General features: G+C 38.8%; 2 protein-coding genes across 22 annotated transcripts in view; one reads left to right on the plus strand and one right to left on the minus strand.

Moving 5' to 3' along the window:
* Positions 1 to 13,684: 13,684 nt before the first annotated feature.
* On the minus strand, positions 13,685 to 19,719 carry LOC112278442 (uncharacterized). Of its 9 annotated transcripts, none has more exons than XM_073531988.2 (11): positions 19,158 to 19,719; positions 17,054 to 17,714; positions 16,838 to 16,889; positions 16,560 to 16,629; positions 16,332 to 16,377; positions 15,985 to 16,083; positions 15,714 to 15,782; positions 15,201 to 15,564; positions 14,875 to 15,029; positions 14,314 to 14,757; positions 13,685 to 14,153 (listed from the first exon to the last, which is right to left on the minus strand). In XM_073531988.2, the coding sequence occupies exons 2-11, from the start codon at positions 17,411 to 17,413 to the stop codon at positions 14,094 to 14,096; spliced, it is 1,719 nt and encodes a 572-aa protein (XP_073388089.1). In that variant the 5' UTR covers positions 17,414 to 17,714; positions 19,158 to 19,719; the 3' UTR covers positions 13,685 to 14,093. The 9 variants fall into 9 exon arrangements, with proteins under 9 accessions (XP_073388089.1, XP_090103603.1, XP_090103602.1 ...); XM_090247477.1 differs by having other exon boundaries at positions 14,310 to 14,757; XM_090247476.1 differs by having other exon boundaries at positions 19,528 to 19,710.
* Positions 19,720 to 19,872: 153 nt separating this feature from the next.
* The window catches only part of LOC112278417 (uncharacterized), a 29,935-nt gene continuing 26,858 nt past the window's right edge, over positions 19,873 to 22,949 (plus strand). For 6 of the 13 annotated variants that reach the window (XR_012216909.2, XR_016501097.1, XR_016501096.1 and 3 more), the window contains exons 1-6: positions 19,875 to 20,754; positions 21,213 to 21,473; positions 21,589 to 21,668; positions 22,004 to 22,156; positions 22,424 to 22,579; positions 22,812 to 22,905. Coding sequence is in view for 7 of the 13 variants with exons in the window: in XM_073531937.2 (XP_073388038.2) it covers positions 21,456 to 21,473; positions 21,589 to 21,668; positions 22,004 to 22,156; positions 22,424 to 22,579; positions 22,812 to 22,905 (501 nt within the window). In the remaining 6 variants the exon portion in view is untranslated. Of the gene's footprint in view, positions 21,474 to 21,588; positions 21,669 to 22,003; positions 22,157 to 22,423; positions 22,580 to 22,801; positions 22,906 to 22,949 lie in introns of those variants that run through there. The other 7 variants (XM_090247801.1, XM_090247802.1, XM_073531938.2 and 4 more) reach the window with 7 other exon arrangements.

Below are 22,949 nucleotides of genomic sequence, written 5' to 3' on the forward strand. Positions count from 1 at the left end.
ATTGACGCGGTACGTTTTAAACCCCTAACTGAGCAAGAAAAGATTCGTCGTCATCAAGAAGGATTATGTTTATATTGCGGAGAACCTAAGCACACTGCTCAACATTGTCCAAAGAAACGACGCAACTATAAAATGAGGGGTACGATGGTCAAAGAAGACAACATGTCGGAAAACGGATTCGTCCAGCTACAATAGGGACCGTGCAGCTGGAACCTTGTACAATTCCTAATGAAGGTCCTATCCTCTCCTCAGAACCCTCTCCTTGTTTTATAATAGACTTATATTTAGGACCTAAGAATTACAAAGCCTCTGCTTTATTAGATTCGGGAGCCTCAGCATGTTTTTTAGATGAACAATTTGTTAAAAGTCGTAACATACCCTTTGTACAAAAACCTAAACCAGTACATGTAGAAGTCATAGATGGTCATCCCTTGTCTTCTGGAGATGTCACTCATGAAACTCATCCTATAAAAGTAACAATAGACGGTCATGATAGCTACATAGCTTTTAACATAATTAAATCCCCGTCCAATCCAGTTATTTTAGGTTTATCTTGGCTAGAAAAATATAACCCTCGAATAGATTGGAATTCGCGTAAACTTGACTTTTCTCAGAGCGTTATTAATAGTTCTACCAACCAAGTAAAAAATTATAAGTCTAGTATAATAAAATCCGTACTGATAGGTGCAAAAGCATTTATACACGTAGCAAAAGAAGGATCAACTTTTGCTATTTATGCTGCACCTATTTTTGAAAACGTAAAGACTTCAAGTGGCATTCCAAGTCAATATCAGGAGTATCAAGACGTTTTTGAGAAAAAAAATGTAGATATTCTTCCTGAACATCGCCGATATGATTGTTCAATCGACCTCAAGGAAGGAACTCAGCCACCATTTGGACCAATTTACAGTTTATCGCAAGATGAGATGGCTGAACTCAAGACATATATTGACGAGAATTTAGCAAAGAATTTCATACGCCATTCAAAATCTCCAGCAGGAGCTCCAATTCTATTTGTAAAGAAAAAAGATGGATCTTTACGAATGTGTGTTGATTATCGAGGACTCAACAAGATCACAATCAAGAACAGGTATCCATTACCTTTGATATCAGGGCTCCTTGACCAGTTGAATCAAGCTAAGATCTATACAAAAATAGATCTAAGAGGAGCATATAATCTAGTACGGATCAAAGAAGGAGATGAATGGAAGACTGCGTTTCGAACCAGGTATGGACATTTCGAATATAATGTCATGCCCTTTGGATTCACGAATGCACCAGCTGCTTTTCAACATCTCATGAATGATGTATTTCGTGAATTCTTAGACAATTTTGTCGTCTGCTATCTAGACGATATCCTGATCTATTCTAAGAACGTCGAAGAACATGAAATACATGTTCGTCAAGTATTACAAAAACTTAGAGATGCAGGATTGTACGCCAAGATAGAAAAGTGTGTATTTCACACTACTCAAGTTGACTTTTTAGGATACATCATTTCAAATGATGGTCTCATGATGGATTCTAAGAAAGTCCAAACAATCATGGATTGAAAGATTCCAAGGACGGTAAGAGATGTCCAATGTTTCTTGGGATTTGCCAATTACTATCGGATCTTCATCAAAGATTTCTCACGAGTTGCAGCTCCACTTACACGCTTGACTAGTAAAGATAAATTTCAATGGAATCAAGAAGCGGAAGCAGCATTTGAAGCCTTGAAGACATCGTTTGTCTCTGCACCAGTCTTATATCGTGTTGACTTTTCTAAGGCATTTTTTATGGAAACAGATGCATCAGATTTTGCCTTGGGTGCAATTTTATCACAAATGGGAACAGATGACAAACTTCATCCGATAGCTTTTCATTCAAGAAAATTCTCAACAGCCGAGATCAATTATGAGATCCACGATAAAGAACTTCTTGCGATCGTGGATTCCTTTCAAGAATGGCGTCATTATCTAGAAGGCGCTTCTAGTCCAGTCACTGTGTATACAGATCACAAGGACCTCGAGTATTTTATGTTAGCACGTGTGTTGAATTGTCGTCAAGCTCGTTGGAGTATGTCTTTGTCAAGATTCGAGTTCATTATCACTTATCGGCCAGGAAAACAACAAGGTTTGTCTGATGCCCTATCTAGACATTTTTATTTTGCACCAAAAGAAGGAGATGCAGCTTTTGAGCAACAAAGAACGGTCCTCTTGAAACCGGAGCAATTTCATCTCCGAGCAATGAAATCAACATTGACTGTTGATTCAACTTTTCTCAAGAAAATCCAGTCCAGTATGTCCTCAGACCCTCTTGTTCATGATATCGAGAATAATTCTTCCAAGTCTCATGATCCTTCTAAGTTCGAGTTCAAGAATAATCTATTATATTTTGAAGGACGCCTATATGTTCCAGAAGGAGAAGCACGTTTACGTGTTCTTCAAGCACGTCATGACTTTCCAGCAGTAGGGCACTTTGGATATAATAAGACTTTGGAACTCATATCAAGAGATTTTTGGTGGCCACAAATGTGGAAGTCAGTCAAAGGCTTTGTACAATCATGTGATATTTGTTCAAGATCAAAAATTCCTCGTCATCGACCTTACGGACTTCTTCAGCCATTACCTATACCAGAACAACCATGGTCTTCTGTTTCTATGGATTTCATCACAGATCTTCCAAGCTCAAGATCTTATGATTCTATATTTGTGATAGTAGATCGTTTCACCAAGATGGCACATTTTGTGCCATGTACAAAATCTATCACAGGTGAAGAAACAACTAAGCTTTTCATTGATAATATCTATCGCTATCATTGATTACCTAAAGATATCATATCAGATAGGGGAACTCAATTTGTGTCAAGATTTTGGAGGACCCTTTTCAAGATTTTAAAAGTGGACATAAAGCTATCTTCGGCTTTCCATCCTCAAACTGATGGACAAACAGAGCGCATAAACCAAGTCTTGGAGCAATATTTAAGGTGTACTATCAACTATCAACAAGATGATTGGACAACCTTTTTGCCATTGGCAGAGTTTGCTTATAATAATACGGTACATTCTTCCATGCAACAAACACCTTTCTTTGCCAATTATGGCTATCATCTACGACTTGATACTTTTGATTTTTCAAAAATTGATAATCCTGCAGCAGAAGATATGGCAAATCGGTTGTCAAAGTTACATGCAATAATGAAGACGCAATTGAAGGAAGCTCAAGAACGACAAAAAATAAATGCAGATCTATATCGTAAGGAGCAACCACAAATCAACGTGGGTGATAAGGTATGGCTACTTCGTCGCAATATCAAGACTACTCGACCTTGTGACAAGTTGGACTATCGTAGGCTTGGCCCCTTTTCAGTTTCTGAACAGATCAACCCAGTTGCATATCGGTTACATCTACCGGAGTCAATGAAGATCCATCCTGTATTCCACGTGTCTCTTCTTGAATCATATAAGACAGTGGATATACAAGGAAGAAGACAAATGCCACCGCCTTCTATAGAAGTAGATAATAATGAAGAATTTGAGGTGGAAGAGATATTAGACTCAAGACGGCGCTGAAATAAGCTGGAATATCTTGTTCATTGGCGTGGATATGATATTAGTGAACGCACATGAGAGCCATCCAGGAATCTAGCAAATGCATCAGCTAAAGTCAAAGTTTTTCATCAACGACATCCATCAAAACCAAGATGAAAATCTCTCTTATAAAAGAGACAAGATTGAGGCAAGATAACATTCAATTTCCTATCCTTGTTTGTAACTTCTTTGCATTTGTGATGCTAATTAGATGGAGAGCCAACAACTAGCGGATTCAACTCAAGAACCTTCGTTTGCTGACCTGCCGGACGAGACAATACGATTGTCACAACCTTCAAGACGACGCAATCGAGATGAAGATCTTCAAGAACGACATGTTCTTCTTCGAATAGATGGTGAGATACAACGCGTTTGGTATCACGATTTGGGAAGGGATTCTCGATGTTTGGTGATTTTATTAGAGGTAGGAACAACTCCTGATGGTGTTCCGAATATTCTATTCGAAGGAAGTTACGAAGGCCTCAACAATGATCAAATAACTGGGTGGTCTTCCCGCCCTGGTATGGGACACTACCGATAGTTGAGAGGCCCTATCAATCATCTTCGAAGAGAACAGAGATCAGAGTATGTGGCGAATACAATTCGTCGCATCATAAATTTCCTCAATATATGATGACCACTCCTCATGGAACTCGTCTCTAGAAGGGGGGGTAATATCACGGCCATAATCATGTAAGCTAATAATTACATATAGAAATAGGTAGAAGTAGGTAAAAGTAGATAAAAGTAAGTTAATTCTATAATATTTAATATAGAAGCTTCTTAAAAACTTCCTAGACGCTGCTTTGACTTCATAGGTGTCTTTAATTGACTTTTTGGATTAGAAACGTGATCAACAAGTTGGCCATGTGCCACACATGTTGTTAGCTTGAAGATCAAGCTAACTATGTGGCCCACACGTAGAAAAACTTACTTTGTAAGTCAAGGCATGTGTCCTACAAAGTCAACACATATTGGAGGTCCTATAGAACGTCGCTACGTAGCTCCTAATTAGATAGTATATATAGAGACAAGAGTGAAGGCTTCTTCACTCTTGTCAACTCCTTTCTTGCTTCTAGTCCAGGTTCAAGAGTCTTTAGTTTCTTGTCTTGTGGCAATAGCCATTCTAGTTTCCTTTTAATATACCTACTTTTTATATTTTGACTTATTATATCGAGATAGCCTTTTTGTGTATATTTTCCATCATCGAGTCTTTATCCTTGACAATTACAAGCAAGAACCACCTCAGCAATACAACAAATAATCTGTCTCATTAACAACTTTTTGCTCTCATGTGCAAATGCCACTGTTCTTAGCCAATAGTAGACTAGGCTTGTACTCGAAAGTCCACACTAACAATTGGAAAAATTGCAAGATAATACTTGAGCAAGTATTGGGCATTGTGTTACAATAAATGTTGCCATTGTGCAAAAGAGAAATGAAACTGTGAATTTGAGCTTGAGGAGGGCACTACTATAATCAAGAACAATGTGCTACAACTTCCAATGCTATATTGATAATAAACTTCCAAATGTATGGAGAACGGTGTTATGTTGTAACATGACTATAGATAGAATTTTATAGATTAATGGCTATAGTTGTGCTTAATATGTATTGTAAATTTTAGCTTGATCTAATGGTTGAATTGAGGATTATTGAGGTTTAAGTAGGTCAAGGTCTTAGAAAATAGAATTTTAGGTCTAGTGAGGGTTTTTAAGATTTCTTTCAATCTACTAGTTGGATTGGAGTGAAATTTATAAATAAAGATAATACACTTGTTTTTCTATGTATATAAAATTTTTGAGATCAATTGAATAATAAAAAAGGAGAGATATTGGTTCTTGAAGATTGGCATTAAGGTTGGAGAAGGAGGCTGTAATAAGGACATACTCATGTAAGCTAGTAATTACATATACAAATAGGTAGAAGTAAGTAAAAGTAGATAAAAGTAAATTAATTCTATAGTATTTGATATGAAAGCTTTCTAAAAGCTTCATAGATGCTACTTTGACTTCATAGGTATCTTTAATTGACTTTTTGGATTAGAAACGTGGTCAACAAGTTGGCCATGTGCCACACATGTTGTTAGCTTGAAGATCAAGCTAACTATGTGGCCCACACGTAGAAAAACTTATCTTGTAAGTCAAGGCATGTGTCCTACAAAGTCAACACATATTGGAGGTCCTATAGAACGTCGCCACATAGTCCCTAGTTAGATAGTATATATAGAAACAAGAGTGAAGGCTTCTTCATTCTTGTCAACTCCTTTCTTGCTTCTAGTCTAGTTTCAAGGATCCCTAGTTTTCTTGTCTTTTGGCAATAGCCATTCTAGTTTCTCTTTCAATATACATATTTATTTATTTATATTTTGTTATCTTTCTTTGAGTGAAGGCTCACTTGCCTAAATTGTTTTTTCATCAAGTTCTTGTCCTTGACATATTGACAAGTGTACACCTACAATATCAGAGCTTTGTCTAATCTTGATTAAGAGTGGATTACCCCTTTTTCTTGATAAGATATAAGCATATTAGGAGTTACAGATTACCCTCTTCTAAACTGATATTGTCCTTAGTATTTTCTTTTTTCTCAAGTCCTCTCTTCTATTTGTCTTGAGCGATATTAGACATCTTCTCTTTTCTAAGTGTTATCATGGCAGAACTTGTTGAAATAAAGAATGCAATGGCACAAATGCAAGAGCAATTGAGGGAGTTAATGCTTGTGATGTATCAACTCAATTTACCACCACAAGGAGCAACAAGATTGGCAGGAAGTGAAGATATAGAAATGGTTGGAGTTGCTTCAACATCTGCACCAAATCATGTCCTTTCTCCTATGGTGGACCGCCCTTCCAGTGTTAAAGAACCAAGAATTATCCTACCCGAGAAGTTTGATGGCACCAAATCCAAGTTTTGAGGATTTATCAATCAAGTGCAACTTGTGATTGAACTTCAACTCCAAAGCTATCCAACTCCAGTATCGCAAGTTAGATTCATTGGTACGCTTCTTTCAGGTTCAGCACTATCATGGTTTTCATCTTTTCTTGAATGACGAGATCTAATATTGGATAATCTAGAGGCTTTTCTGGTAGAGTTTCGATCCATATATGGAGAATATGATGTAATTTGTGTTGCAACCAATAATATCCATATTTTACAACAAGGCAATCGATCAGTAATGTTGTATGCTTCACAATTTTGACAACTTGCAACTGATATCAAGTAGGATGATGCTGCACTTGTTAGCCAATTTCTCTACGGATTACAATATGAGGTAAAAAAATTAATGCTCAACTTACCTGATCCTCAAACATTGAGTCAAGCAATTGACTTTGCTATGAAGTATGACAATCGCCTTTTTGAATTTCGATATGAGAATCGTACAAGTCGACCTCAACGTTACTATAATTCAATGGCAACACCAACACCTCTTCAACACATACATTCGGAAGTAGAGGATATGCAAATTGATGCAGTACATTTCAAACCTCTTACTCAGCAAGAAAAGACTCGTCGTCCTCAAGAAGGATTATGTTTATATTGTAGAGAACCAAAGCACACTGCTCAATATTGTCCAAAGAAATGACGCAATCACAAAATGAGGAGTATGGCTGTGAAAGAAGACAATATGTTGGAAAACAAGTTTGTCCAGTTACAATAGGGACCGTGCGACAGGAATCTTGCACAACATCTAGTAAAGGTCCTATTCTCTCCTCAAAGCCCTCTCCTTGTTTTACATTAAATATTATTTTAGGACCTAAATATTACAAAGTCTCTGCCTTGTTAGATTCAGGAGCCTCAACGTATTTTTTAGATGAAGAATTTACTAAAAGACATAGCATATCTTTAGTAAAGAAAACTAAACCTGTTCATGTAGAAGTTATAGATGGTCGTCGATTATCTTCTGGAGATATTACTCATGAAATCCTTCCTATAGAAGTAATAATCAATGATCATAATAGCTTTGTAGTATTTAATATCATTAGATCTCCCTCTAATCCAATCATTTTAGGTTTATCGTGGTTAGAAAAATACAACCCTCAAATAGATTGGATTTTTCAAACTCTTACTTTCTCTAAAAGTATAATTAATAGTGTAGTTAATCAAATAGATAGTCATAAGTCCAATTCAATTAAACTCGTGTTTCTAGGTGTAAAAGCTTTTTTGCATGCTGCTATGAAAGAATCACCATATATTATTTATGCCACACCTGTTTCTACTGGTAGAAATACTTCAAGTGACATTCCAAGCCAATATCAAGAATTTCAAGATGTATTTGAAAAAAAGAATGCAGATACATTCTTGGAACATCGTTCCTATGATTGCTCAATTGACCTTCAAGAAGGAGCACAACCACCATTCGGACCTATCTACAGTTTATCACAAAATGAGTTGATTGAACTTAAGGAGTATATTGAAGAAAATCTAGTAAAGAATTTCATACGCCATTTTAAATCTCCGGCAGGAGCTTCAATTCTATTTGTGAAGAAAAAAGATAGATCATTGTGGATGTGTGTTGATTATTGAGGACTCAATGAGATTACCATTAAGAACAGGTATCCACTACCTTTAATATCTAGACTTCTTGATCAGCTGAATCAAGCTAAGATCTATACAAAAATAGATCTCCGAGAGCATACAATCTAGTATGCATCAAAGAAGGAGATGAATGAAAGACTGTGTTTTGAACTAGGTATGGAAATTTTGAATACAATGTCATGCCTTTTGGACTTATAAATGCACCAGCACCTTTTCAACATCTAATGAATGATGTTTTTTGAGAGTTTTTGGATGATTTTGTGGTCTGTTATCTAGACAACATCTTGATCTATTCTAAGAATCCAGAAGAACATGAACTTCATATTCGTGGTGTGTTACAAAAATTAAGAGATGCAGGACTCTATGCCAAGATAGAAAAGTGTGTATTCCACACTACTCAAGTCGATTTCTTAGGTTACATCATTTCAAATGATGGACTTATGATGGATCCTAAGAAAATTCAAATTATTATAGATTAGAAGATCCCAAAAACGGTAAGAGATGTCCAATGTTTTTTGAGATTTGCCAACTACTATCGGATCTTCATCAAAGACTTCTCTCGAGTTACAGCTCTACTTACACGTTTGACTTGTAAAGACAAACTCCAATGGAATGAAGAAGCGAAAGTTGCTTTTGAATCTTTGAAGACAGCATTTGTTCATGCACCAATCTTGTATCATGTTGATTTTTTGAAAACATTCTTTATGGAAACACATGCATCAAACTTTGCTCTGGGTGTGGATTTATCACAAATGGGAACAGATGACAAACTTCATCCAGTAGCCTTTCATTTAAGAAAATTCTCAGCAGCAGAAATCAATTATGAGATCCACGACAAAGAACTTCTTGCAATTGTGGATTCTTTTCAAGAATGGCATCATTATCTAGAAGGCGCTTCCAGTCCAGTCACCGTATATACGGATCACAAGAACCTCGAATATTTTATGTCAGCATGCATATTAAATCGTCGTCAAGCTCGTTGGAGCATGTCTTTATCAAGATTCTAGTTCATCATCACTTATCAGCCAGGAAAACAACAAGGTTTGTCTGATGCCTTGTCTAAACGTTCTTATCTTGCACCAAAAGAATGAGATGCAGCTTTTGAGCAACAAAGAACGGTTCTCTTGAAGCCGAAGCAATTTCATCTTCGAGCAATAAAATCAACATTGACTGTTGATTTAACTTTTCTTAAGCAAGTCCAGTTAAGTATGTCTTCAGACCCTCTTGTTCATGATATCAAGAATAATTCTTCTAAATCTCATGATCCCTCTAAATTTGAATTCAAGAACAACCTACTCTATTTCGAAGGACGCCTATATGTTCCAGAAGAAGAAGCACGTTTATGTGTTCTTCAAGCTCATCATGACTTCCCAACAGCAGGACATTTTGGATATAATAAGACTTTGGAGCTGATATCTAGGGATTTTTGGTGGCCTCAAATGTGGAAGGCAATCAAAGATTTTGTACAATCATGTGATGTTTGCTCAAGATCAAAAATTCCTCGTCATCGATCTTTTGGACGTCTTCAGCCATTACCCATTCTAGAACAACCATGGTCTTCTGTTTCTATAGACTTCATCACGGATCTTCCAATCTCAGGTTCTTATGATTCTATATTCGTGATAGTAGATCGTTTTATGAAGATGGCACATTTTGTACCATGTACAAAATCTATCACAAGTGAAGAAATAACTAAGCTCTTTCTTGACAATATCTATCACTATCATGGATTATCCAAGGATATTATATCGAATAGGGGAACTTAATTTGTATCAAGATTTTGGCGGACTCTTTTCAAGATTCTAAAAGTGGATATAAAACTATCTTCAACATTCCATCCTCAAACTGATGGACAAACGGAGCGTGTTAATCAAGTTTTGGAGCAATATTTAAGATGTTCCATTAACTACCAACAAGATGATTGGACAACTCTTTTGCCATTGGCAGAGTTTGCTTACAATAACACGATACATTCTTCTACAAAACAAACATCTTTCTTTGCTAATTATGGTTATCATCCACGACTTGATACTTTTGACTTTTTCAAAAGTTGATAATCCTGTTGCGAAAGATTTGGCGATTCATTTATCAGAGCTACATGCAACGATGAAGGCACAGTTAAAAGACTCAAGAACAACAAAAGGTCAATGCGGATGTCCATCGAAAGGAACAACCATCATTTCTCTTGGGTGATAAGGTATGGCTACTTTGTCGCAATATCAAGACCACTCATCCTTGTGACAAGTTGGACTATCGAAGGTTAGGACCATTTTCTATTTTTGCACAAATCAATCCAATCGCATATCGTTTACATCAACCGGAGTCAATGAAAATCCATCCAGTATTCCACGTGTCTCTTCTTGAACCATACAAGACAGTGGACATACCAAAAAGACGACAAGCTCCACCTCCTCCTATAGAAGTGGACAATAATGAAGAGTTTGAAGTAGAAGAAGTCTTAGATTCAAGGCGACGTCAAAATAAATTAGAATATCTTGTCCATTGGCACGGATATGATATTAATGAACGCACATGGGAGCCAATAAAGAATCTTGCAAATGCAAGAAAGGCAGTGGAGGCTTTTTATCAACGACATTGATCAAAATCAAGATAAAAACCTTTTTTATAAAAGAAATAACATCTAGGCAAGATAACATTCTACTTTCAATCCTTATTTGTAGCTTCTTTGTAGTTGTGACGCTCAAAAGATGGAGAACCAACAACCAATGGATTTGACTCAAGAGCCTTCATTTGCTGACTTGCCAGCCGAGACATTACAATTGTCACAACCTTCAAGACGACGCAATGGAGATGAAGATCTTCAAGAACGACATGTTCTTCTTCGAATAGATGGCGAGATACAATGCATTTGGTATCACAACTTGGGAAGGGACTCCCAATGTTTGGTGATTTTGCTAGAGGTAGGAACAACTCCTGATGGTATTCCAAATGTTCTATTCAAAGGAAGTTATGAAGTTCTCAACAATGATCAAATAATTGGGTGGATTTCTCGCCCTGGTATGGGACACTACCGATGGTTGAGAGGCCCTATCAATCATCTTCGAAGAGAACAAAGATCAGAGTATGTGGCGAATATAATTCGTCGCTTCATAGATTTCCTCAACATATGATGACCGCTCCTCGTGGAACTCGTCCCTAGAAGAGGAGATAATGTCATGGACATACTCATGTAAGCTAGTAATTATATATATAAATAGGTAGAAGTAAGTAAAAGTAAATAAAAGTAAGTTAATTCTATAGTATTTAATATGGAAGCTTCCTAGAAGCTTCATAGATGCTACTTTGACTTCATAGGTGTCTTTAATTGACTTTTTGGATTAGAAACGTGGTCAACAAGTTGGCCATGTGCCACACATATTGTTAGCTTGAAGATCAAGCTAACCATGTAGCCCACACGTAGAAAAACTTGCCTTGTAAGTCAAGGCATGTATCCTACAAAGTCAATACATATTGAAGGTCCTATAGAACATCGCCACGTAGCCCTTAGTTAGATAGTATATATAGAGACAAGAATGAAGCCTTCTTCACTCTTGTCAACTCCTTTCTTGCTTCTAGTCTAATTTCAAGGGTTCCTAGTTTTCTTATCTTTTAGCAATAGCCATTCTAGTTTCTCTTTCAATATACACACTTATTTATTTATATTTTGTTATCTTTCTTTGAGTGAAGGCTCACTTGTCTAGATTGTTTTTTCATCGAGTTCTTGTTCTTGATAGGTTGGCTAATACCCGAGCATGTTTTTGAGGTTATCGTCTATTTGGTAGTTCTGAACCTTTTCAAATTTTTTGTGCTTGTTGTCAACTCAATTGTTAAGAAGTATGCAAATTTTGAGTTAAGATTGACAGTTCATTCATTAGTTATTGAAGTTTAAATGTGTTGTAGGAATTACTAGGATTTGGTTAGGGTTTGATTTAGGGTTTAGAATTTGATTATGGTTTGATTTAGGATTAGGGTTTGATTTAGGATTTAGGATTTGATTTAGGATTTAGGATTTGATTTAGGATTTAGGATTTGGTTTAAGGTTAGTATTTGGTTTAGGGTTTTGGATTTGGTTAGGATTTGGTTGGGGTTTGAGTTAGGATTTGGTGTAGGATTTAGGGTTTGATTAGGGTTTACTTAGGATTTAAGATTTGAATATGATTTGATTTAGAGTTTAGGATTTAATTAGAATTTGATTTAAGATTTAGGATTTTATTAGGATTTGTTTAGGATTTAAGATTTAATTAGTTTTTGGCCTAAAGTTTGAATGAAGTCCAATAGGATTTTAATTAGGATTAAATTAAGATTGAATTGAGATGTATTTGAGATATATTTATGTTTATTCAAATATTTCTTTAAGATTTCTTATTATTTCTTTGTAATTTCTTTGAGGTTTCTTTGAATTTGATTAAAGCTTGCTTAGTATTATTATGGTCTAATTAGAATTTAATTAGTATTCTATTAGAGTTAGGAATTTGTTGTTGCAATTTCTATTCTATCTTCCACAGTTAGATGCCTAGAGCATTCTCAAGCAAATATCATGCTAAAATAGTACTTTTTTGATATATTTTGATAAAGGTGCTATTTTAGCATTTCTTGACTATCTTAGACAAAACTTTTACTACTTCTTTTTAATTCATTTATTTATTTATTTATTTACACAAGTTAAAAATAAAATTCTACATACCATCTTTGATATATTTAAAAAATAGAATAATTATAGATTTTATATTACCTACATATGTTAATTAAATTAAAAGAAATGTAATATTTTTTCTCCACCACTACTTTTATAGTTTGCTTCAAAAAGACAAGAAAAAATCAAAATCATTAATTTCTAGATCTTTTGTAAAAACATTTATGAACTTAAACCATTTCAAACTGAATGAAAAAGTTCTTTTGCAAGATTTGACAAAGATCCCTGAAAATATTAATTAATACATTTAATAGAAGCAAGACTTAAGTCATTTGTACTTGATATATTTATCTCATCTCTTGTTTCCTAAATACTTTTGACTCATTTCTTGTATTCCTCCAGCATAATTTTCAACAAGCATTTAATGTACTGTTCATTAAGTCTAATGCTAGAGAATGGTACAGATCATATTGCTAAACTACACGGATATCAAGATTCCAACATACTTGGTGTTGCTGTACTCATCTGATCAGTTATCAAAAAGCGTTCGCAAGTGGATGCCAACATTGTTCAGAGAGATCCCAGACTATGTGACGTTAGAGTCGCAGGGGTGACACCTATTCATGATAATCTTCTCAATGTAAGACACCAATTTCCATCCACGCACACTTAAATTTATCGTAAGAATTCGTCTTCTCAGTTTCGAATTGAGAAGCTGCCAGTTTAATTTTTTAAACGTACTGAGCTAGCTAAATGTGTTGATAGCTGGTGGCAGTTTTGAACAAAACATTTGCGCAATTAGATACAGTTCATTTGGAATCAACATTGATCAGCTGTAATTTTTTGTGAAGCACATGATTTCAATGGGCTCAGCTCAAGCTCTGAAACGAGCTGTAACTAAGTAGCGAACAACATAATGTCCATAATTAATGGGACCCGAATCATTGCACCAAGTTACATACTATAAAATGGAACGCTTTCGTACATATGTGGTTGCGTGCACCAAGAGAATCATGGAGCTCGAGAATAATGAACGTTTGACAGCAACTTTGAACTCGCAAGACCATCTGCATGCAGAGACCCCAGATTTTGCGCTTTTGACTTCCACACCTCAACCTGCCCAGCGTTCATAATTGCTAAGATGGAAGCTGCTCAACCTGTATCACTATATACAAATGTTGGAGCATCTTGTCATATTGAACCAGTCCACCTTGACAATCCACCATTGGCTGAATCTGAAGTTAACATTGTCATGCTTGAGATAGGCACGGAAGATTAACTTGCAGGAGTCCGGGAAATATACAAAGACCGTCCTGTTAATACACTCAATCCATCACTAGTACTCGGCATGCTTCAACTTCTGCTGCGCTCCAGCTGATAAACTGGCTGGGAAGGTTTCTCAACAACTGATTCCTGCAACAGCAAGCATGATCTCAGAACATAGCAACAAAAAACTGGCAATAAGAAATGCAATGTACGATATTTGAGAAACTTAAAATTTGCTACTAGCAGTCGAGTACAACTTATGACAACCAGTGGATATACGAGGAATGTTTGCAGATAAGTTACCAACCATTGTTAACTTTCCTGGAAATATTCCTTGACTTGCTGCTCCTGATACAAGCATGGCACTGGTAACCTTAGTCGGCAAAGAATCCATTGCAGTTTGGGCTGCGGGATTTATCGTCAATGGGCGAGATGATTTAGGGCTAGGCACGTAAGCAGAAGTAACTGGAGGGTAAGAAGAGGATGGACCTCCCAGAAGGTTAGGTGAAGCTGTGGAGCTCAAATTTTGATTGGTCCTCGTTGCATTTGTAACTTTTACATCCGAAGGAAACTTTCTGAAAATCGTGCCTGGGGGAGCTTCATGCACACCTATCCATCCTTGCCCAAAAGGTACAGAGGGTGCTAATACTCTCTGCAATCTTTGAGCTGCGAATTTCCATCCCTCAGGTCCCAGTTTAGCTGAAAATCGAGACAAGCTCTTTGCATACGCCATCTCTGACTGATACCCTGTCTGCAATTCGCACACAAAAATAGTCACTCTAGTGCATCTCAAGCTTGTTATCAGTGCTTCATATCACTTAAATTTAACACAGATTTTCCTTACAACGTCAAAAGTAGTCAAACTTACTGGTACAAGGTGATGCAATTCACCACCAACACCAGCAAAAGTAGGTCCTCTTCCATGAGCAGAAAGGTTCCGTGGCTTGTAAGTGCTTCTGTGATACTCTTCTGTTGACGAAGGCCTTCGCCCATCCTTAAGAGCTACTGGTTTCTGTTGAGCCCCTGAACCGCCAAAAAGTCATAATAAAATCAGTATACTTATGCTTCGAATCAGTGCGCAGTCTTCAGTATGATAAGCTACTATGACATCAGTAAATGCTCATGTTCCACATCTGTGCAAGAAGGACACGCCCGGTTGACGAAGTTACGAGCTATTAAAGTATAGAGATTCACCTTGTTCATCTTGCACATCTGCGTCTGGCTCAAAGGCGGCAGTTGCCTGTGACTGAACCCCATATCCTGGCTCCTCTCCAGCAACACTTCCAGATCTATCCGACTGTGTCCCTCTTTTGGAAGTGACGAAATCGTGTTTATTTGACTGAGCTTCTCCCTCTGCTGCTAAACTGGCCCCAGAAGCAAAGTCGGAATTCGCAGGTTCCAATGTTGTCTTCGGAGCTGCTGTGTTGGACCATGTTTTCTTTGATGGATGAGCCTGCTTTTTGTGCGCAGCAGGCTTGGCGGTTCCAGCTTCAGCAGACCCAGCTTGACTAGCTATCACATCCAATGCCTTACGGGCAGCATCTTGTATTGAGCGTGCCTGGATACATCAGGATGAGATCTTCCTCATCAATACTCACCGGATACTCATGATAAATAAGAAGGATGCAGGAAATATACGAGAAGCACAGGAATACATGATAATATTTGTCGAACCGTACAATAATCCAGCTAGAGAGGAAATCACACCTGCTTATAGTATACTGTTTCTGGGCCATTGTATCGCATAGCATTGTTGCAAATGAGCATGATATCTTTCTGCACAAAGTTGAGAAGAAAAACACAAATTACTCCCTGCAACAGGATGCTGAAATACAGGTCATCTACAGAAATGGCTGTCCCATACAGAGATTGATAGGCACAACTGGTAAAATCATCCTTGATGTCAGATTACCAAGCCGACAACCGAGAGATTAAAATATAGGAACTACATACCTTACACTATAATAGTAAAGTTTACCTCAAATAGACTTAATATGTTATACAGCCCCTTTGAGATCTTCTTGTACATCGTGCCGAAGTCCATAGGCTCTTTGATGACATCATAGTAATCTGGAACCTGAAGTATATACACAAGTCAAGGAGATAAAAACTTGACAACTTGTTAAAGGAATCTACAATACGCAAGAAACCGCACAAACACCACTATGATTTGTCACCCTTTGATCCAAGCAACCTCTAATAAGCAAGCCACATGTGGATTTGGTAAACAGCTGCCTTGCAGATGCAAAATTTATGACTTATGAATACTTCCTCCTTCATGGGTACAATCCGCATGCATTTCTAGTAGGAATTTGATGAACTTACCAAGTTTGCATCCACAGGCTCCGAAAATACTCCATATGTGTCTTTTCTGCATAAGCATTATATAAAGCCGATCAACCCAGATTTCCTTTCAAGCTACTTGATCATTCTTAATATTGGAGGCCTCTGAAAAAAAAGTTGTTTATAAAAAACAGATATCGAAATAGAAGCGGACAATCAGATCCCACGAAAATTGAACAAATGCGTCAATTCTACGGTGTTTGTACTCACTTTTTCAGCTTGTCTAACACACCTTCAAGCACCTTCTTAGCAGGCGCTGGTGAGGGGCCTTGTCCTTTTCCTATAAACATTCCAGAATCTGTTAGAGGCAGCTGGACCAACTGTATTACGTAACGAAAACCTAGTGCATGGCCAATCCATGAAATAATGGATATATTCGTAAGAGGGAGAAAATATGAATGCTTTACTTCGACATGAACGACCTACCAGAGGGTGCAGGCACGGTACACAACTAGGAGTAATACAGATGACAATGGCATCGACCGTACCTAGACTTGGAAAAGGAGCTTCAATTGCGCCATTAATCGGCCTCTCTTTTTTCTGAAAAGCACATTTAACCGTAAGATGTACACTAATGTAGGAGTGAAAATTCATGTGACATCAACTCAAACGTTCTCTGTGAGGGTGAAATCTGTTTAGTAACAAATAATTACAATCTAAAAATAGAAGTAGCCTATATTAAGCAGAGGATTGTTACTGACTACCTTATGAGAAGGCTTCTTAGCGAAAGGGGGCAAGGGAGCCTTGAAGACGGGGAGAATTTCAGTAGTACTTGAGACACCACATGCGCCTCCTAGATCATCCTTGGCGTCCCCTTCAACTAAAGTCTTGAACTTGCGTTTCTTAGGAGGGGTGGCAACACGACTATTAGCATTAGCGTTGGGAACAGACAACTTAGAACTCGGCTTCAACGGCGTCTCACTCTCTACGACTGGCGAGGAATTTATTTTATGAGATATTCCTCCGGGTGATGATAGTGCACCAGGGACCCCCGCCTTGCTACGGCTGCTTGATTTCTTTGGCAGTTTAAGAATCACCTTCAGTTTCTTGTCCTTCTCCGCCATATCCTACGGCCCTCTTATCACTGAGTTGTCCCTCCAGTAACAACAATGCTGACATGCGACCTCCAGCTCTATCTCGTTCAAATAAGCCACCCCTAGGATTATTGTGACATGATTTGAGTGAAAATCAATCTCAACGATAGTGGACTATGAACTTTACGACCTTGCTAGACTCTCTTCCCTGTAGCCACGCCAAGCACCAGCATCTCTTCCCAAGCTGATGATGATTGATCATTCCTCCAAACTAATGTGATGTCCTCCATCACATCAAACGTGGATTCAGCAGAATCCACACATACACAACCTGCAAAATCCATTGGGGAAAATGAATCTCAAAATCGAGTTTATAATTTCCAATTAATAAATATTTAATAATTGGAATCAGTTGGGAAGAGGTAGCCAGTTCGTAGGAGCTCCACAAAAACAGGAATTCATCTACCTACCCTATAGTTATAGGAACCTCAAATGTGAACCAATTTACGACACTGATGCAAGTTTACGTAGTCGTCAAAATCACAGTTAAGGAAAAAAAAATTAAAAAATTAAAAAACGCAAGAGAGGCTCCAAGTTCCTGTCTGTACAGCGAAAGCAAGCCAGTCTTGATACAGCTAGTATTATTTTGACGACAAACACGACGTTTCCATTACATTCTTTATTACGCTTGGCTATATAGTTGCAGGCTGGTATCCAGTACCGTCCCAGTGTTGTCTATTGTCTTCGATAAAATACAACATAGTCCTCCATTTGAACCTTCCTTGGCACAACTTGAGGTGGGCAGGTGATACAGTACACAACTAGCACAAGCTAATTTAGCGCAACGAATCTCTAAAATGCCTTGCATGGATCCAAAGCGCAAGTTACCAATATATTGAACTACCTCAAAGAATGTGGTATTCCGATGTAGGGTCGAACATGACATTCGTAAGGCCACATCCTAAACATGCATACCCCATAATCCAGCTGGAAATTATTCCCTGAATTAAAAGTTTATAATACTCTATCCTTACAAACAACGACAGGCAACTGCCGGATGCTAAGCATGCGCTCATTGCTTATTGTAATTGGCAAGTGAGTACATTGAGTTTTACACGAAAAGTCAACTAACTAGATCGACTGGCTGGTCAACATATGAGACTAGAACGTGGAAATGTATCCTCTCCAACCGAGCGTACACTCATCCACTCTGTAAGAATCCTTCCACCTCTTCTTGCCAAGGTACCAATCCTTCCATCCCATGTCCAGGAGTAACAACAACACCCCGCCCATGAGACGCCCCAAACCCACCCAGGAACCCGAAACCCTCAATCCCAGTCGACCAAACCCTAGCGCCCATAAGCGTCTACAACACGAACCCCAGGTAGAAACAGATATTTCACCTATCCCCTACCCAATTGCAAGCCTACACACCAACAACCGAACCATAAATCGATATCCTCCAATTGAATACAAACCTTCCCCTGCTTCGGTAATCGCACCACCTCTCTCGAGCACCCACATGCTAAAATTCCAACGCAAGTCCCAAGATTATCCTACTGCGCAAAAACCCTAATTCATGCTCCAGAAACATTTCTACGGGAGTGGATGGGGGCGTTTTCCCTGGAGGAGAGTGTCGACCGAGTCGGTGTCGACAGTCACAACAGTACCGTAGTTCACAGGTGATAAAAAGTATAGAAAGCCGCTCTCATCAGCTGCACCGTCCTCACTCTCAAGCCGCTACCGGTACCATGAAACACGGAAGCGCACGTACCCAATCTGTTCAATGACTCGTTCTCTCAGCCCCAGTAGCTTGGTCCGAGACGTCCGAGGCTGATTGCAGGGGCAAATAAACAGAGGGGACGGAAGATCATCGCTGTACAACGGAGCGGCATGGATGCTACTACCACCCTGTTTAGTACCTATTATCCCATGGCATGGCTTACCCCGAGGCACACTAATGCTACGAACAACAACCCACCCTTGAAAGCAGGAACCTACTGTTGACTTCCCCTTGGACTATCTAAAAAGCCTAAACGGCATCTATCCCCAACTCAACCTCCCTCCCGGAAGAAGAAAAACCAAACCCAAAGCTAACGCTAAAAGAAATAAACAAATGGATGGATACATGAACACCTCCCCACCTGTATACACGCCAGACCACAAGCACATACTAACTTAGGTGCTGACCTTACTGCAAGTAAAATACTACTTGTACAGATCTAACTTATCGCTTCTGCTATCCGGCATTCACGATCTATCGCTTCTCACAACATGCGCTCAACTCGAGGCGGTAGCTATCTAAGAATAAAGCGCAGCACAGGCAGTGGAGGAGCTCTGGAAGCAGAATAACAAAAGCCTTTGTTACCGTATAATAAAAAGCTTGGCAAGAGGATGAACGTGGATGAATAAAGTGGATGATATACATCCTCCGTGTGTAAATGGGGTCATGGTTTGAATTCCATGTCGGGGGTGGGGGCGGAGGCGGGGGCGGGCGAATTTGAACCGCCAAGGAAAAACTGGCGGGGTGAGTGTCCTCTCTTGGCGGGTCGGACTCCCTCCGACGAGAGGATTTGGCCGCTGCCATCGACGGACGTGGTTCGAATCTGCAGGGGCAGGGTTTGCGCAATCACTTGCGGGCGGTGGCGAATTCGAGAGCAGCGGAATGTCCCGCAACGTCGTTGTCGTCGTCGAAGAAGCATTTTGAGTCGTCTCGATGCATCAATTGTGTTGATGAAGTGAAGGATAATTAAGAGAAAATCTGAAGGCATTTCGCGGTGCCAGGAGATTTAGTGTAAGGAGATGAGATTTCGCGCTGCTAGGGGAGGAATTGATTATCGATTGATGAAATATCTTGATTTATTTTCGACTGTTACGTTGTCAACGGTTTCCGATTGGATCCCGTGGGAAAGGGAATCGGAATTTTCCTTTAGGCGGACTAATGTTGCGTCGCGCGTGAAGTGGCTGTGAAGGAATTGGTTTATTAGGGGGGGGATTGGAGCTCGTGTTTTTTTAATAATCTGGCCAGCATCTGAACTTTTCAGTAGAAGTTTGGGATTGATGAGCTCCCAAGCTTTCCTTTCCTTGGCCGGATCAGTTATCGTGGTTGATCTCTGGTTTTCTTTCTTCTGATGCGAGGCAACTGCCATGGTCGACGAAAGCTGTATTCGCATGTGGCTCCATTTGGAATGTGAGCGACTCTAACGGTTCAATAATGCATGGAAAGCCCCCAAGCCATGATGTGACTCATGGTTGAACTTGTTAGTTGTGCAAGGATGAAAATATGGCGCAAATGATACCAAATGTGCATGATTTCGCTCCAATCAAGCGTATGAGGTGCGAGCAGCTGCTCTACAATCGTGGATTTCGAGGTATTTATTTCACCTTGCGACTGGTCGAGCTTGTTACTGTAATATCTTTCAACACGTGGCATCCTGCCGTCTGATAGATACAGCAGTACCAAACATGCTACTTTCAACAACGAACGTTTGAACTACAATACCATGGATTTCTGTAGCACGTGCGTCCTTAGCTATTCACGAACATCATCTTCCATATTTCATGATACCACACGTCTAAAGACAGCGCATGGTTGTCAAGTTTTTGTTGTCGATCTATGCTGCACATGAACTTAGTGCAAAGAGGAGCTCCCCGTCAGGTTGCGAAGGGAAACTGATTATTAGGGTTTTTACCACCAAATATGAACCTTTGCGTTCAATTGAATTTATGAGGAGATTGAGATGTGCTTGAAATTAGGGCAGCTTTTCCCAGGTGTATGACTCGTTTTCCTCATTCCGTGAACCTCAACCATGTTTGTCATGACTTTCAGGCATTTAATTTGTCACCACATTACCTTTTGATTAATAGAAATGATTTCATGAATTCGGATCAATGAAATAAGAAAGGGAAGATATTTGGTGACCAAGTCTGCCGAAGGATAATGCTGCAAAAGTTGAGTTTTGATTCTTTGACAAGCCAATTGTGCTCATTCACGAGTCTCTGTTATGCTCATATTCTACTTTGTAACGTCTTGGATCTGAAGGACTGAGAAGAGTTGGATCGATCCTGCAAAATGGCTCATGAAGCACAGGTTCTATTCTCTTATTAACTTCTTCAACAGTGCTCCTTGCCCAGTGAATATAGGTTTTGTGCCGACTTTGACAAATTCATTGCCAGGCATTGACAGGTGCATTTGTTTCTTGCAGTTCAGCGTTTTAAACCCATCAGTTCAGGTTCCGTTTGAATCAAAAGAAGGTAATTTTACACGAGAAGAGCAAATTGCAAGGTTGGTTTTCCTCTACTCTAAAAGTGTGCAGTATCTTTGTGACGTAGCAAGTGTTGATCACTTTGCAGTCACTGTTGAGACGAATAGAGGTGAGATTGGAAACGGCTACCTGAGGTGCGCCGTGTCGATGTTGATTTTCACTGGGGGTTTTGAATCAATTAGATTCGAAGAAGAGGGTAGAAAGCCTGCACCTGCTGTTTAGGATTTTACAGTCTTTTGCTCTTGGTTTGTCGTTGGTATTGTGTTGAGCTTCTCTAGGCTTTTTACTGAAATGTTTCATTACATCGTCTTTTGTTAACTTACAAAATCTTGATGTTTCTCGACACATTGGACAGGTTGAAACGTTACTTTTCCTTACTGGATCTTGCGGAGCTACTTAAGGAGAGAGGAATGGATTCTGATGAACTGATATTTGGTGAAGAGAACGGAGAGCTACCTTTATATTTATTTGACGATATCCTCTTTGAAACCAGACATCCATCTGGATGGTATACTTGCTGGAACGCATTGTACTTTCATTGTTATAAGTTGTTCTTGATTTCAAATTTGATGTGTTGACACAAGATGAGATCATTCGGCAAAGTTTAGTATTTGTAATTAGTTCTTCTTGGCTACTCTTCGACGTCATTACGATACTCTGTTGTTTCTACTTTCAATCAAGTCTCTGCCTTTGCTTATATATTCTACTTCTTGCTTGTTTCGAATGTGTCTGGATGTACTCAGCCTATTAGGGAAATTTTCTTATTTGGGTACAGGGTTGAAAAATCTATCATTATTCCTGCAAAGGCAGGCTTTACACAACCTAATGGCTCAACAAAGTGGAAGCCAGCCACCGTCCTAGATTATCTTGAACCGAGCAACACTTATTTGGTGAAATGGGATGACAGTGGAGAGACTGCTTGGTTACCAAGGTAATACGTCGGACCAAGGTTTCGATGGTTGTTTCTAGTGTTTATCTTTCTATCGAACGTGTTCCATTATCTATGTGGACTGTTGTGGTCATTCCATTTAGTATGATGCTGCGGGTCTGTTTCTCAGATTGTATGATTCACGATTTCATTCCTTTTACAATCTCTTAGCTTTAGAAATCTTAACCTATCCGGCACTTATATAGTACGTGCATGTGAAAAAAGGATGGCACAGAATTCAGGTGTGTTTTTCGGCTGAGGACCCACTACTCTTTGCTGACCGAGTTGTTCATGCATCACAAGCCCGTGCCGCAGCTAAAGTGAAGATGGTATTTGATTCTATCTTGTTACATTCTTTGTTTTCTGTATCGTT

This window comes from Physcomitrium patens, chromosome 25 (genome assembly GCF_059467195.1).
Source record: "Physcomitrium patens ecotype Gransden chromosome 25, ASM5946719v1, whole genome shotgun sequence".
Classification (NCBI taxonomy): domain Eukaryota; kingdom Viridiplantae; phylum Streptophyta; class Bryopsida; order Funariales; family Funariaceae; genus Physcomitrium; species Physcomitrium patens.

Excerpts from the sequence above, each read along its gene's own strand:
- LOC112278442 (XM_024511953.3), bottom strand. The coding sequence starts at position 17,413 with ATGGCGGAGAAGGACAAGAAACTGAAGGTGATTCTTAAACTGCCAAAG. Across the intron at positions 16,084-16,331 it reads AGCCTGTGGATGCAAACTTG|GTTCCAGATTACTATGATGT; the intron begins GTAAGTTCATCA and ends TATATACTTCAG. Across the intron at positions 14,758-14,874 it reads AATTGCATCACCTTGTACCA|ACAGGGTATCAGTCAGAGAT; the intron begins GTAAGTTTGACT and ends TGCGAATTGCAG.